This window comes from Delphinus delphis, chromosome 13 (assembly GCF_949987515.2).
Source record: "Delphinus delphis chromosome 13, mDelDel1.2, whole genome shotgun sequence".
NCBI lineage: Eukaryota > Metazoa > Chordata > Mammalia > Artiodactyla > Delphinidae > Delphinus > Delphinus delphis.
The window spans coordinates 75,387,511-75,402,314 of record NC_082695.1 but is presented as its reverse complement, the minus strand read 5'-3'; the positions used below and the strand labels follow the sequence as shown (position 1 = coordinate 75,402,314).

The 14,804-nt window shown below is 37.8% G+C and overlaps 1 protein-coding gene across 2 annotated transcripts in view; it reads right to left on the bottom strand.

Annotated features, from left to right (window-relative positions):
• CDH20 (cadherin 20) overlaps positions 1-14,804 on the bottom strand; it is a 61,287-nt gene that overhangs the window by 29,097 nt on the left and 17,386 nt on the right. For both annotated transcript variants that reach the window (XM_060029560.1, XM_060029559.1), the window contains exon 6: positions 1,408-1,661. In XM_060029560.1, the coding sequence (XP_059885543.1) occupies positions 1,408-1,661 (254 nt within the window). The remainder of the gene's footprint in view (positions 1-1,407; positions 1,662-14,804) is intronic.

Sequence of the window (14,804 nt, the reverse complement as noted above, 5' to 3'; positions counted from 1 at the left end):
TTGTCTAGAGTTTTTTCCCACAGTAGTGTCTCTGATATGAATAGATTAATCAGAAGATAGATATATATTCTTGGCTTCTGATATAACTATAATATTTATATTACAAATATAAATTTATAATAGAATTGGTTTCATTTGTGTTGTTGTTTTGGGGATAATATTCCACTAACTTCTATTATACATTTAGAAAGCTTAAGGTTGAAATATCACTTCTATAAAACTGTTACAGCTCATAAAGATTAGTTTTCTTCTAAAAATCAAATATCAGAATTCAAGCAAAATAATTTTAGCCATTTTAATGCCTGAAAATGTAAAATGTTTGCTAATTGGTTAGAGGAAGCAGATTTCCCCCATATGGTTAAACTCAGGAGAGACCCATCTTTATTAGACTACAAAAGCACATTTTCATTAAATACAAAATGGCATCAGGTGAGGAAGGTAACCGGCTGACAGAAAAGGCCTTTGATGAATCAGGGTGTGTTTAAAATGTGCTATCTGCACTAAAGCCCTAGATCCATTTGTGTAGCTTTCAACAATTAACGTGACAGATGGCCTCAAACAGCCTTGGAATCCTGATCTTTTGTGTCAAGCTTCAGAGGCTTGGCAGTTGCTCTGGAAGGTTGAAGTGTCAATCTGTCCACCAGCGGTTTGCACTTTCTTTCCATAGTCAACAGGAGATGGCCATGGCTATAAGAGCAGCTCTCTACCCCTCCTGAGGGCGAAGCATCGAGGTTGGAATCTTGATGTTCAAAACATACTTTGGAGAGGTTGTTATGTGGGCTTGCAATAGAAAGCCACTCTACATGGCATCAAAGCTGTTGACAACAGTAGTAGTTTCTGTGTCTGTTCTTTGTATAGTATATGGAAATATGTGTTTATATATGTGTTTTCCATTTTTTAAAGTAAAAAAATCAAAGGTTCATAAAAATTAAAAGAATGTACAGTAATCACCTTTATATTCACCACTAAGATTCAACGACTTTTAACGTTTTGACATCTATGTATCTGTCTATTTGGCAATATCTGGGGACTTTTTAGATTGTTACCACTCAGGGAATGCTACTAGCATTTTGTAGGTAGAGGCTAGAGATGCTGCTAAACATTGTACAATACATTGAACAGGCAGCCCCCTCAACAAAGAATTATCCACCCCCAAATGTCAATAAGGCCACAATTGAGAATTGAGAGGTGTGTGTATGTGTGTTGCTGAACCAGCTGACAGTGAGTTGTAGACATAATGGCACTTCATTTCTAAATAACATGAAAAGTCCACATTATTTAAGAAGAAAAGAATTTAAAGAAATAGGAGAGTGTCCAGAGATGGAAGAAGCAGAGAAAAAGTGCTAGAAAATTAGATATAAGGGAAGATTCCAGGATATAAGGATAAGGTGAAATGTGTAGAAAAACCTGATTGAGTTGTTGGTCACATCTGGATCCTTGGCAGAAATGATCTGTATGGTTGTTCCAATTGCCACATCTTCAGGTACCTCCACAAAATAAAAGACAGGTTCAAACACAGGGGGCTCATCCACATCTTCCACACTGATGTGCACTGTGGTTGTGTCCTGAAATGGGCCTAGGTTCAGAAAACGCATCTCTAGGTGAGGATTGGCTCCCTCCACTTTTAAGGTGTAGCTTTTCTTGGTTTCAAAACTCAGGGGCTGAAAGTAATGACAGGAAAATAGATCAGTTAGGAGCATATACGTCAGGGTTCTAAAGGATGGATGATACTGCTGGCTAGTGGGTAGATTCTCAAATGCATTAAAATGGTGGAAAAGAGGCAAGAGGAAAAATAAGGGAATTTTTTCTTTTGTTCCATGGTTCTCGGAACGCGGGCCTCTCACTGTTGCGGCCTCTCCCGTTGCGGAGCACAGGCTCCGGACGCGCAGGCTCAGCAGCCATGGCTCACGGGCCCAGCCGGTCCACGGCATGTGGGATCTTCCCGGACCGGGGCACGAACCCGTGTGCCCTGCATCGGCAGGTGGACTCTCAACCACTGCGTCACCAGGGAAGCCCTGTTCCATGGTTCTTGGTCTTAATGTCACTTTCAACAATTTGGGTAAAGAAAGTAAGGAGGATGCTAAAGGAAGCCATTTTGCTGATGAAGAAAGGCACTGAACCCTGGGCAGTGCTGACTTAACTTGTCTACTCTTTAATCAGCATGGTCATCTTTAGAAATGCTTGTTCATTTGAAAAGGTGTCATGATAATTAAGAGAGAGTTTGAGTTCTGTTTCAGCATATCCATACAACTGAGGCCTAGGCTTTTCTGTTTTCTTTGAAAAAACCCAGTTCTTGAGTACAAAGGCAATAGTGATTTTATTCCAATAAACTATCAATAAACACCTCACAAAGGTTCTCAAAGCACTGTGTCAGATCAATATTTGTGTGTTTAGTTTATCGTAGACAATCTTTTTTAAAAACCTAATCCAGTACCTCATTTTACAATGAAAGAAACTGAGACTCAGCGAGCTAGCAGACTGGCCTAAGCTGATGTGGTTATGCTGTGTCAGAGTAGAAATGCTGCTCTTGATCTGTAAATTCCTCATTCAAGGCTCACCCCCAAAAGTTTAACTTTGTCTAATAAAACCCCATGTCATAAAATATAACGTTTTTGGTGTTTCCTTTTTTGGATCTATCTCTACCTTCAGAATGTTTTATGTCAAAATAAATACAGCACTTTAGGGCAGAAAGTGGACTTGAATGCCATCTCAAGAATAATCCATTTGTGTTTCTTTTTTTTAACTGACAAAAATGTATAAAAGTTTAAAGCAACACTTACCTCAAAATATCATTAATAATTTAAAAAATGATGGAAACTCAATTCTATAATTACAGAGGATAGTGAAGCAGTTACTAAAGCTTAAAAGTCACATGTCAAGTTGGTGATGACAAGTTTTTCTAGCTAAACATTTCATTCATTTGTCCCTTTTTCATAAAATGTGCTGAATGTCAGCACATTCCATGTTAGAAAGAGGCATGTGTCTAAGCAACTGGTTTGGTTTTGAGAAACAAACAGCAGTAGGAATTGCTTTAACTGAATTTGTTATTTTCAAATTCTAACAAAAAGTTTTTTGTTTGTTTTGTTGCTGTTGTTGGTTTACCACTGGTCCTGTATTTACTTAGCACCATACTTTGTACTCTTCGTTTCATGGAGTCCATCGTTCCCATTTGAACGAAGTGGCCATTTCCACCAGCCGCCCTGTGTCTGTAGTTCTTAGTCAAAAGGCAGGGTTTTCATAAACAGGGAAATCTGCCACTCAGGTTTCAATAAATTTGAAGGAATAGGTTTACCAGTTTATTTTATTTATACTACTCTTTTAAGTCTAGACATTTATCTTTCCTGGTAAATTACACTGTATTCTTTTAGAATTCTTTCCTTATGTAGAAGTAACCCAGAGTGGACACTGATTGTTTATGTTAGGTTTGAGCTAGGCAAAATATGTTGTTCCTTTAATTTTAAGTCATTTTTCTAATTTGGTATGAATTTTGTAAAAATTAAGATGTAACTTACATACATTAAAATTCATCTTTTTTAGTGTAAATTTTTGTAGGTTTTGACAAATGTATACAATTATGTACGTGTCTCCTATGATAATTAAGATATAGAACAGTTCCATCACCCCATTATGCCCTGATCAGTACCTCTTTGTGGTCAGGTCCCACCCCCCTGGCACCCATTGATCTATTTTGTGTCCCTTTTACAAGAATGTCATATAAATGCAGTCATTCAGTAGGTAGTCTTTTGAGTCTGGTTTCTTTCACTTAACATATGCATTTGAGATTCATTCATGTCATTGTGAATGTGGAGTTTGTCCCTTTTATTGTCAAGTAGTATTCCATTGTATGGATGTACCACAGTTTGTTTATCCATCCTCCACTGGAGGTACATTTGAGTTGTTTCCAATTTCTGATGGTTATGAATAAAGCTACTATGAACATTTGTATACAGGTGTTTGTGGGAACATAGGTTTTCATTTCACTTGGGTAAATACCTAGGAGTGGGATCATAGGATTATTTGGTAAGCATATTTTAAATGTTATAAGAAACTTCCAAACCAATTTTCAAAGTGGCTGTACCATTTTGCATTCCCACCAGGAATGTATGAGAGTTCTGGTTGCTCCACATCCTAGTCATTATTTGGTTTTGTCAGTTTTTCTGGTTTTAGCATCCTACTGGCTGTGAAATGGTTTCTCATTGTGGTTTTGTTTTGCATTTCCCTAATGCCTAATGATGTTGAGCATCTTTATATCTTCTTGAAGAGTTCTTTATATATTTTATATTAAAGTCTTTTATCAGACAGGTGATTTGCAAATATTTTCTCCCAATCTGTGATTTATTTTTTCACTCTTTTATCAGTGAAGAAAAGAAACTCTTAAAGTCTCATTTATCACATTTTATTTTGTAGATTGGGATTTTGGTGTCATATCTAAAAAAATTACCTAATCAGGGTCACAAAGACTTTCTTCTCTGTTTTCTTCTAGAAATTTTACAGTTTTAGTTTTTCACATTTAGGTAAATCATCTATTTTGGGTTTATTTTTGTAGCTATGAATCAAGGTTCTTTATTTTTTTTTTTGTATACAGACATACAATTTTTCTAGCACTGTTGAAAGACTAGAGCGAGTTTTTAATTATTGTTAAAATTTCTTTTTAAATAAGTTACTCAGTGATTTTTATATTATTTAAGATTATTGTCTCCCTTAAATAATTTTATTATTTAAAATTTAAAGAAAACATTGCCTTAAATACCCTAAACTTTAAATTGCCCATAATTGATATGAGTTTGACATTTCTGTCTAGAAAAGTTTTTGTACTTGTTTTTACATATTTAAATAGTAAATCAAAGAGTAGTAATGTCTGAGAACCCAAGTTAAATTCAAGAAATTTCCTAGAGTTGGAGCACGTAAAAATGAAGTTATTATATCCTTGAAAATTGAGTAATGAAGATCATGTTACAAAATAGTAATGCAGTTCCCCCTAAGCAGCATTAATCATTCCCTCTTCTTTTCCCATAGCACTTTGTCTTACTTCCGTTATGGCTCTTCTTATTTTGTATTATAAATATTTCTTTCTGTGTTGGTTGCCTTCATGATACTAAAGGGCAAAGATTATGATTTAGTCAGATTTTTATTCCCCAGTACCTAGGGAGGGACTAAAACCCAAAAATGTTGTTACATTGAGTAGTGCAAAAGTGTTTCAGTGTATTAACATGTATTGATACTAGTTGAGTGATGATATATACAGACGTTACGTTGCCATATTTCAATGATTTAAAGATACACATTTTTTTGTATTTTGACATTTTGGAAATAGGGTTGCTTCTCCAATTGATAGCATCTTATAATTGCTGCAGGCCCAACGAGAGGTAGGATATAGTTGTCACCATTTGTGCTAGCCAAACCTGGTCAAAGTCGTTCATGTACTTCGGTTGTGTTCTGCACTTGTTGGTAATACATGTGTTGAACTTTACTGCCTTCTAAAATGTCTTCAGAAAGATTGTATTATGATTCAACATTGAAACAAAAGTTGCTGTGTAGGTAAAATGGTATGGAAACAATAGCAGGGAATAAATCTGATATTAGTGAAACAAATATGTCTGTGTCTGCAAGGGCTTTTCCAGTAACTACAAACAAAGGAATGAGAAAGCATTGTATCATTCAAATTAGCAGGAGGTTTTTGTGTGTGTGTGTGTGTGTGTGTGTGTGTGTGTGTTTTAAGTGATATATAAAACAGTGATGGGGGATGTGTCAGGGAGGACCTTCAAGATGGCAGAGGAGTAAGACGTGGAGATCACTTTCCTCCCCACAAATACATCAAAAATATATCTACATGTGGAACAACTCCTACAGAACACCTGCTGAATGCTGGCAGAAAACCTCAGACTTCCCAAAAGGCAAGAAACTCCCCATGTACCTTGGTAGGGCAAAAGAAGAAAGGAAAAACAGAGACCAAAGAATAGGGATGAGACCTGCACCTCTGGGAGGGAGCTGTGAAGGAGGAAAAGTCTGCACACACTAGGAAGCTCCTTAACTGGTGGAGATGGGGGGTGGGTGTGGAGGGAAGCTTTGGAGCCACGGAGGAGAGTGCAGCAACGGGGGTGCAGAGAGCAAAGTGGAGAGATTCCTGCACAGAGGATCAATGCTGACCAACACTCACCAGCCTGAGAGGCTTGTCTCCTCACCTGCCAGGGCGGGTGGGGGCTGGGAGCTGAGGCTCAGGCTTCAGAGGTCAGATCCCAGGGACAGGACTGGGGTTGGCTGCGTGAACACAGCCTGAAGGGGGCTAGTGCACCACAGCTAGCCGGGAGGAGTCTGGGAAAAAGTCTGGACCTGCTGAAGAGGCAAGAGACCATTGTTTTGGGGTGCATGAGGAAAGGGGATTCAGAGCACCGCCTAAATGAGCTCCAGAGATGGGTGTGAGCCACGGCTATCAGCTTGGACCCCGGAGACGGGCATGGAATGCTAACGCTGCGGCTGCAGCCACCAAGAATCCTGTGTGCAAGCACAGGTCACTCTCCACACCTCCCCTCCAGGGAGCCCTGCAGCCCGCCACTGCCAGGGTCCCGTGATCCAGGGACAACTTCCCTGTGAGAACAGATGGTGTTCCTCAGACTGCTGCAACATTTTGGATTCTGCTGCCGCAGGCTCGCCCCGCATTCCATACCTGTCCCTCCCCCCGGCCTGAGTGAGCCAGAGCCCCTGAATCAGCTACTCCTTTAAACCCCTCCTGTCTGGGTGAAGAACAGATGCCAGAGGGTGACCTACGTGCAGAGGTGGTGCCAAATCCAAAGTTGAACCCCAGGAGCTGTGGGAACAAAGATGAGAAAGGGAAATCTATCTGTGCAGCCTCACGAGCAGCGCGTTAAACCTCCACAGTCAACTTGATGTACCCTGTATCTGTGGAATACCTGAACAGACAACGAATCATCCCAAAACTGAGGTGGTGGACTTTGGGAGCAACTGTAGACTTGGGGTTTGCTTTCTGCGTCTAATTTGTTTCTAGTTTTATGTTTACCTTAGTTTAGTATTTAGAGCTTATTATCACTGGTAGATTTATTTATTGATTTGGTGGCTCTCTTCCTTTTATTTTATATATATACATATATATTTTTTCCCTTTTTCTCTTTTTGGGAGTGTGTATGTGTATACTTCTTTGTGTGATTTTTGTCTGTATAGGTTTACTTTTACCATTTGTCCTAGGGTTCTATCTGTCCGTTTTTTATTAGTATAGTTTTTAGTGCTTGTTATCATTGGTGGATTTGTTTATTGTTTTGGTTGCCCTCTTCTTTTTTTTTAAATTACATTTTATTTTAATAATATGTATTTAAAAATTTTTATGTTAATAACTTTATTTTATTATTTGTCTTTCTTTATTATTTTTTTCTTTTCTCCCTTTCTTCTGAGCTGTGTGGCAGACAGGGTCTTGGTGCTCTGGCCAGGTGTCAGGCCTGAGCCTCTGAGGTGGGAGAACCGAGTTCAGGACATTGGTTCACCAGAGACCTACTGGCCCCATATAATATCACTCGGTGAGAGCTCTCCTAGAGATCTTCATCTCAACGCTAAGACCCAGCTCCACTTAGTGACCAGCAAGCTCCAGTGCTGGACATCCTATGCCAAACAACTAGCAAGACAGGAACACAACCCCACCCATTATCAGAGAGGCTGCCTAAAATCATAGTAAGTTCACAGACACCCCAAAACATACCACCAGACACGGTCCTGCCCACCAGAAAGATAAAATTCAGCCTCATCCATCAGAACACAGGCACCAGTCCCCTCCACCAGGAAGCCTACACAACCCAGTGAAAGAACCATACCCACTGGGGGCAGAACCCAAAACAACGGGAACTACAAACCTGCAGCCTGTGAAAAAGAGACCCCAAAGACAGTAAGTTAAGCAAAATGAGAAGACAGAGAAATACACAGCAGATGAAGGAGCAAGGTGAAAACCCACCAGACCAAAAAAATGAAAAGGAAATAGGCAGTCTACCTGAAAAAGAATTCAGAGTAATGATAGTAAAGATGATCCAAAATCTTGGAAATAGAATGGAGAAAATACAAGAAATGTTTAACAAGGACCTAGAAGAACTAAAGAGCAAACAAACTGATGAACAACACAATAAATGAAATTTAAAATTTTCTAGAAGGAATCAGTAGCAGAATAACTGAGGCAGAAGGACGGATAAGTGACCTGGAAGATAAGATAGTGGAGGGCTTCCCTGGTGGCGCAGTGGTTGAGAGTCCACCTGCCAATGCAGGGGACACGAGTTCATGCCCCGGTCCGGGAGGATCCCACATGCCACAGAGCGGCTGGGCCCGTGAGCCATGGCCTCTGGGCCTGCGTGTCTGGAGCCTGTGCTCCGCAACGGGGGAGGCCACAGTAGTGAGAGGCCCGCGTACCGCAAAAAAAAAAAAAAAATGATAGTGGAAATAACTACCGCAGAGCAGAGTAAAGAAAAACAAATGAAGAGAATTGAGGACAATCTCAGAGACCTCTGGGACAACATTAAACACACCAACATTCGAATTATAGGGGTCCAGAAGAAGAGAAAAAGAAAGGGACTGAGAAAATATTTGAAGAGATTATAATTGAAAACTTCCCTAATATGGGAAAGGAAATAGTCAATCAAGTCCGGGAAGTGCAGAGTCCCATACAGGATAAATCCAAGGAGAACCACGCCAAGACACATATTAATCAAACTATCAAACATTAAATACAAAGAAAAAATACTAAAAGCAGCAAGGGAAAAGCAACAAGTAACATACAAGGGAATCCCCATGAGGTTAACAGCTGATCTTTCAGCAGAAACTCTGCAAGCCAGAAAGGAGTGGCAGGACATATTTATAGTGATGAAAGGGAAAAACCTACAACCAAGATTACTCTACCCAGCAAGGATCTCATTCAGGTTCGATGGAAAAATTAAAAGCTTTACAGACAAAGAGAATTCTGCGCCACCAAACCAGCTTTACAACAAATGCTAAAGGAACTTCTCTGGGAAGGAAACACAAGAAAAGGAAAAGACCTACAATAACAAACCCAAAACAATTAAGAAAATGGTAATAGGAACATACATATTGAGAATTACCTTAAATGTAAATGGATTAAATGCTCCAACCAAAAGACATAGACTGGCTGAATGGATACAAAAACAAGACCCGTATATATGCTGTCTACAACAGACCAACTTCAGACCTAGAGACACATACAGACTGAAAGTAAGGGGATGGAAAAAGATATTGCATGCAAATGGAAATCAAAAGAAAGCTGGAGTAGCAATTCTCATATCAAACAAAATAGTCTTTAAAATAAAAATTGTTTGTGACAAGAGACAAAGCAGGACACCACATAATGATCAAGCGATCAATCCAAGAAGATATAACAACTGTAAATATTTATGCACCCTACATAGGAGCACCTCAATACATAAGGCAAATGGTATCAGCCATAAAAGGGGAAATTGACAGTAATACAGTCTTAGTAGGGGACTTTAACACCCCACTATCACCAACGGACAGATCATCCAAAATGAAAATAAATAAGGAAACACAAGCTTAAAATTACACATTAAACAAGATGGATTTAATTGATATTTATAGGACATTTCATCCAAAAACAACAGAATACACTTCCTTCTCAAGTGCTCATGGGATGTTCTCCAGGGTAGATCATATCTTGGTTCACAAATCAAGCCTTGGGAAATTTAAGAAAATTGAAATCATATCAAGTATCTTTTCTTACCACCAACGCTATAAGAGGAGATATCAATTACAGGAAAAAATGTGTAAAACATGCAAACACATTGGAGGCTAAACAGTACACTACTAAATAACCAAGAGATCACTGAAGAAATCAAAGAGGAAATCAAAAAATACCTAGAAACAAATGACCATGAAAACACGATGACCCCAAACCTATGGGATGCAGAAAAAGCAGTTCTAAGATGGAAGTTCATAGCAATACAATCCCATCTGAAGAAATAAGAAAAAAACTCAAATAAACAACCTAAACTGACACCTAAAGCAATTGGAGAAAGAAGAACAAAAAAACCCCAAAGTTAGCAGAAGGAAAGAAATCATAAAGATCAGATCAGAAATAAATGAAAAGGAAATGGAGGAAATGATAGCAACAATAAAACTAAAAGCTGGTTCTTTGAGAAGGCAAACAAAATTGATAAACCATTAGCCAGACTCATCAAGGAAAAAGGGAAAAGACTCAATAGAATGAAACAGAAGAAGTAACAACTGACACTGCAGAAATACAAAGGAACATGAGAGATTTCTACAAGCAACTATATGACAATAAAATGGACAACCTGGAAGAAAAGGACAAATTCTTAGAAAAGCGCAACCGACTGAGACTGAACCAGGAAGAAATAGAAAATATAAACAGACCAGTCACAAGCACTGAAATTGAAATTGTGATTAAAAATCTTCCAACAAAAAAAGCCCAGGACCAGATGGCTTCACAAGCAGATTCCATCAAACATTTAGAGAAGAGCTAACATCTATCCTTCTCAAACTCCTCCAAAATATAGTAGAGGGAGGAACACTCCCAAACTCATTCTATCAGGCCACCATCACCCTGATACCAAAACCAGAGAAAGATGTCACAAAAAAAGAAAACTACAGGCCCATACCACTGATGAACATAGATGCAAAAATCCTCAGCGAAATACTAGCAAACAGAATCCAACAGCACATTAAACGGATCATACACCATGATCAAGTGGGGTTTATTCCAGGAATGCATGGATTCTACAGTATATGCAAATCAGTCAGTGTAATACACTGTATTAACAAATTGAAGAATAAAAACCATATGATCATCTCAATAGATGCAGAAAAAGCTTTTGACAAAATTCAACACCCATTTATGATAAAATCCATCCAGAGAGTAGGCATAGCGGAAACTTACTTCAACATAATAAAGACCATATATGGCAAACCCACAGCCAACATCATTCTCAATGGTGAGAAACTGAAACCATTTCCACTAAAATCAGGAACAAGACAAGGTTGCCCACTCTCACCGCTGTTATTCAACATAGTTTTGGAGGTTTTAGCCACAGCAATCAGAGAAGAAAAAGAAATAAAAGGAATCCAAATCAGAAAAGAAGAAGTAAAGCTGTCACTGTTTGCAGATGATGTGATACTACACATAGAGGATCCTAAAGATGCTACCAGAAAACTACTAGAGCTAATAAGTGAATTTGGTAAAGTAGCCGGATACAAAATTAATGCACAGAATTCTCTTGCATTCCTATACACTAATGATGAAAAATCTGAAAGAGAAATTAAGGAAATACTCCTATTTACCATTGCAACAAAAAGAATAAAACACCTAGGAATAAGCCTACCTAAGGAGACAAAATTCCTGTATGCAGAAAACTATAAGATACTGATGAAGGAAATTAAAGATGATACAGAAAGATGGAGAGATATACCATGTTCTTTGATTGGAAGAATCAGCACTGTGAAAATAACTATATTACCCAAAGCAATCTACATATTCAATGCAATCCGTATCAAACTACCAGTGGCATTTTTCCCAGAACTGGAACAAAAAATTTTACAGTTTGTATGGAAACACAAAAGACTCCTAATAACCAAAGCAATCTTAAGAAAAATGGAGCTGGAGGAATCAGACTCCTGGAATTCAGACTATACTACAAAGTTACAGTAATCAAGACAGTATGTTACTGGCACAAAAACAGAAATATAGATCAGTGGAACAGGATAGAAAGCCCAGAGATAAACCCACGCACATATGGTCACCTTACCTTTGATAAAGGAGGCAAGAATATACAATGGAGAAAAGACAGCCTCTTCAATAAGTGGTGCTGGGAAAACTGGACAGCTACATGTAAAAGAATGAAATTAGAACACTCCCTAACACCATACACAAAAATAAACTCAAAGTGGATTAAAGACCTATATGTAAGGCCAGACACTATAAAACTCTTAGAGGAAAACATAGGCAGAACACTCCATGACATAAATCACAGCAAGATCCTTTTTGACCCACCTCCTAGAGAAATGGAAATAAAAGTAAAAATAAACAAATAGGACCTAATGAAACTTAAAAGCTTAAACTTAAAAGCAAAGGAAAGCATAAACAAGACAAAAAGAGAACCCTTAGAATGGGAGAAAATATTTGCAAATGAAGCAACTGACAAAGGATTAATCTTCAAAATATACAAGCAGCTCATGCAGCTCAATATGAAAGAAAACAACCCAATCCAAAAATGAGCAGAAGACCTAAATAGACATTTGTTCAAAGAAGATAAACAGATTTCCAGCAAACACATGAAAGGATGCTCAACATGACTAATCATTAGAGAAATGCAAATCAAAACTACAGTGAGGTATCACCTCATACCAGTCAGAATGGCCATCATCAAAAAATCTATAAACAATAAATCCTGGAGAGGGTGTGGAGAAATGGGAACCCTCTTGCACTGTTGGTGAGAATGTAAATTGATATAGCCACTATGGAGAACAGTATGGTGGTTCCTTAAAAAACTAAAAATAGAACTACCATACGACCCAGCAATCTTACTACTGGGAATATACCTGGAGAAAAGCACAATTCAAAAAGAGCCATGTACCACAGTGTTCATTGCAGCACTATTTACAATAACCAGGAGAAGGAAGCAACCTAAGTGTCCATCGACAGATGAATGGATAAAGAAGATGTGGCATGTATATACAATGGACTGTTACTTTGCCATAAAAAAAGAAATGAAATTGAGTTATTTGTAGTGAGGTGGATGGACCTAGAGTCTTTCACACAGAGTGAAGTAAGTCAGAAAGAGAAAAACAAATACCATATGCTAACAGATACACATGGAATCTACAAAAAAACCCAAGTGGTTCTGAAGAACCTAGGGGCAAGAGAGGAATAAAGATGCAGACGTAGAGAATGGACTTGGGGACATGGGGAGGGGGAAGGGTAAGCTGGGATGAAGTGAGAGAGGGGCATGGACATACATACACTACCAAATGTAAAATAGATAGCTAGTGGGAAGCAGCCGCATAGCACAGGGAGATCAGCTGGGTGCATTGTGACCACCTAGAGGGGTGGGATAGGGAGATTGGGAGGGAGATGCAAGAGGGAGGGTATATGGGGATATATGTATATGTATAGCCTATTCACTTTGTTATATAGGAGAAACTAATACACCATTGCAAAGCAATTATGCTCCAATAAAGATGTTAAAAAAATTAAAAATAAAACAGTGATGAGAATTCATGGCACCTTAGGTTTGATGAAATTCAAAAGTTTTCTGCATTGTGGCCTGCCTAAGAGGAGAGTGGACTTGAAACAATTGTTTATGGTATGCTGGAAGATGGAAGACATGCTGAAGACATAAGATCATGCTCATATAGAAAAAAGAACATTCTGAAAATTGTATGTTTCAAGTTATCTTTGAAAAGCATTTAAATTAAGAGACTGAAAATCAATTGATTGATTACTTAAAAGCCAAAAAAGACCCAAAGTACTGGGTAGTAATCAGTGTGGTTTTATGAAGACCCAATTCTATCAATTCAACTTGATTTCTCTTTTTGAAAAAGTGTGTGCTTTTTTAGACAAATAATAGGCCTAAGGGAAATAAATCAAAAGCAGAACATTTCTTTCAATTTTACATGACATTATTAACGACAAAGTAGGAGGATGGGTGTGGATCAAGCATCTGAGTGAATGTTGTTCCAAAGGTATAGATTGAGCAGTCAATAGCCTCTAAAGTATTTATTGTATTTGACTTGTCCATCTACTCAACTTATTGACCTCTCTTTTAATTCCATTTTCTGGCACCTCATAGGTTCAGAAGAGAAATCCAAATGACCTTGGCAAAGTTGATACATGTTTTGATTAGACATGGATATAGTTTTAGCAATGACAGTGAAAGACAGTGTTCTGTCTTACAAGGCTTAATCTTTTTTCCTGGTAAGGGAGCTGGAGAAACGACATTTTGAGGTTCCTTTCAGATACAGTCTATGGCCATACCACCCTAACCAATCTCATCATATACAAAATTATAATAGTTAATATTTTTTAAATTAATGGCTTATAGTAAGGTCTAAGATATATTCTAATAATTTGACATAAATTAATATTATTTTATTATTTAGAATTATATACTATTTAAGATATAAAATAAAATTTAAAATATATTGAGAACCTCAAAAGCTCTTCTTCTGATTGCTTAATTCTTTAAAGATAATCTTTGCATTAAAGAGATAATAATTATCCCAAACTCTGAGCTTTTACCTCGTTTATAGTTACCAGTCATGATAGGCAATGTATTATTAATTTTTAGCTTGAGGCATGCCACATAATAGGGGAGTGTTCTTAATCTTATGTCATACAACAACTTGGTATTATTATTCTAGTCACCTTTTATAAAGTATTATTAGTTCTCAAAGAATATGAGTAAAGTAAACTGCAATATTTAAATTACATCCAGATTTATATGATGGTTCCAAAGCTAATGTCAGCATTTTGCACTGTTTTGAGGTCATTGTGTGCTGGTTATAAAGATTTCTGGTTGGAGGAATGCTGGATATATCTGTTCTTTTGCTGTACGTGATTGCACCTTAAATAAATAAGGACAAACATGTGAACTCTTCCCTTCTTCCTTTCTAAAGCAGTGTTAATTCAGCTCTATGGAACAGCATAGAATAAAGTTATTATTGACACATTAACTTGTGCCACATTCTGAGTTATGACTTCGTTGCTTTTGTCAAGGTCATCAATGACCTCCCTGTTCTTAAAATCTGTGATTAATTTTCAGTGTTTTATA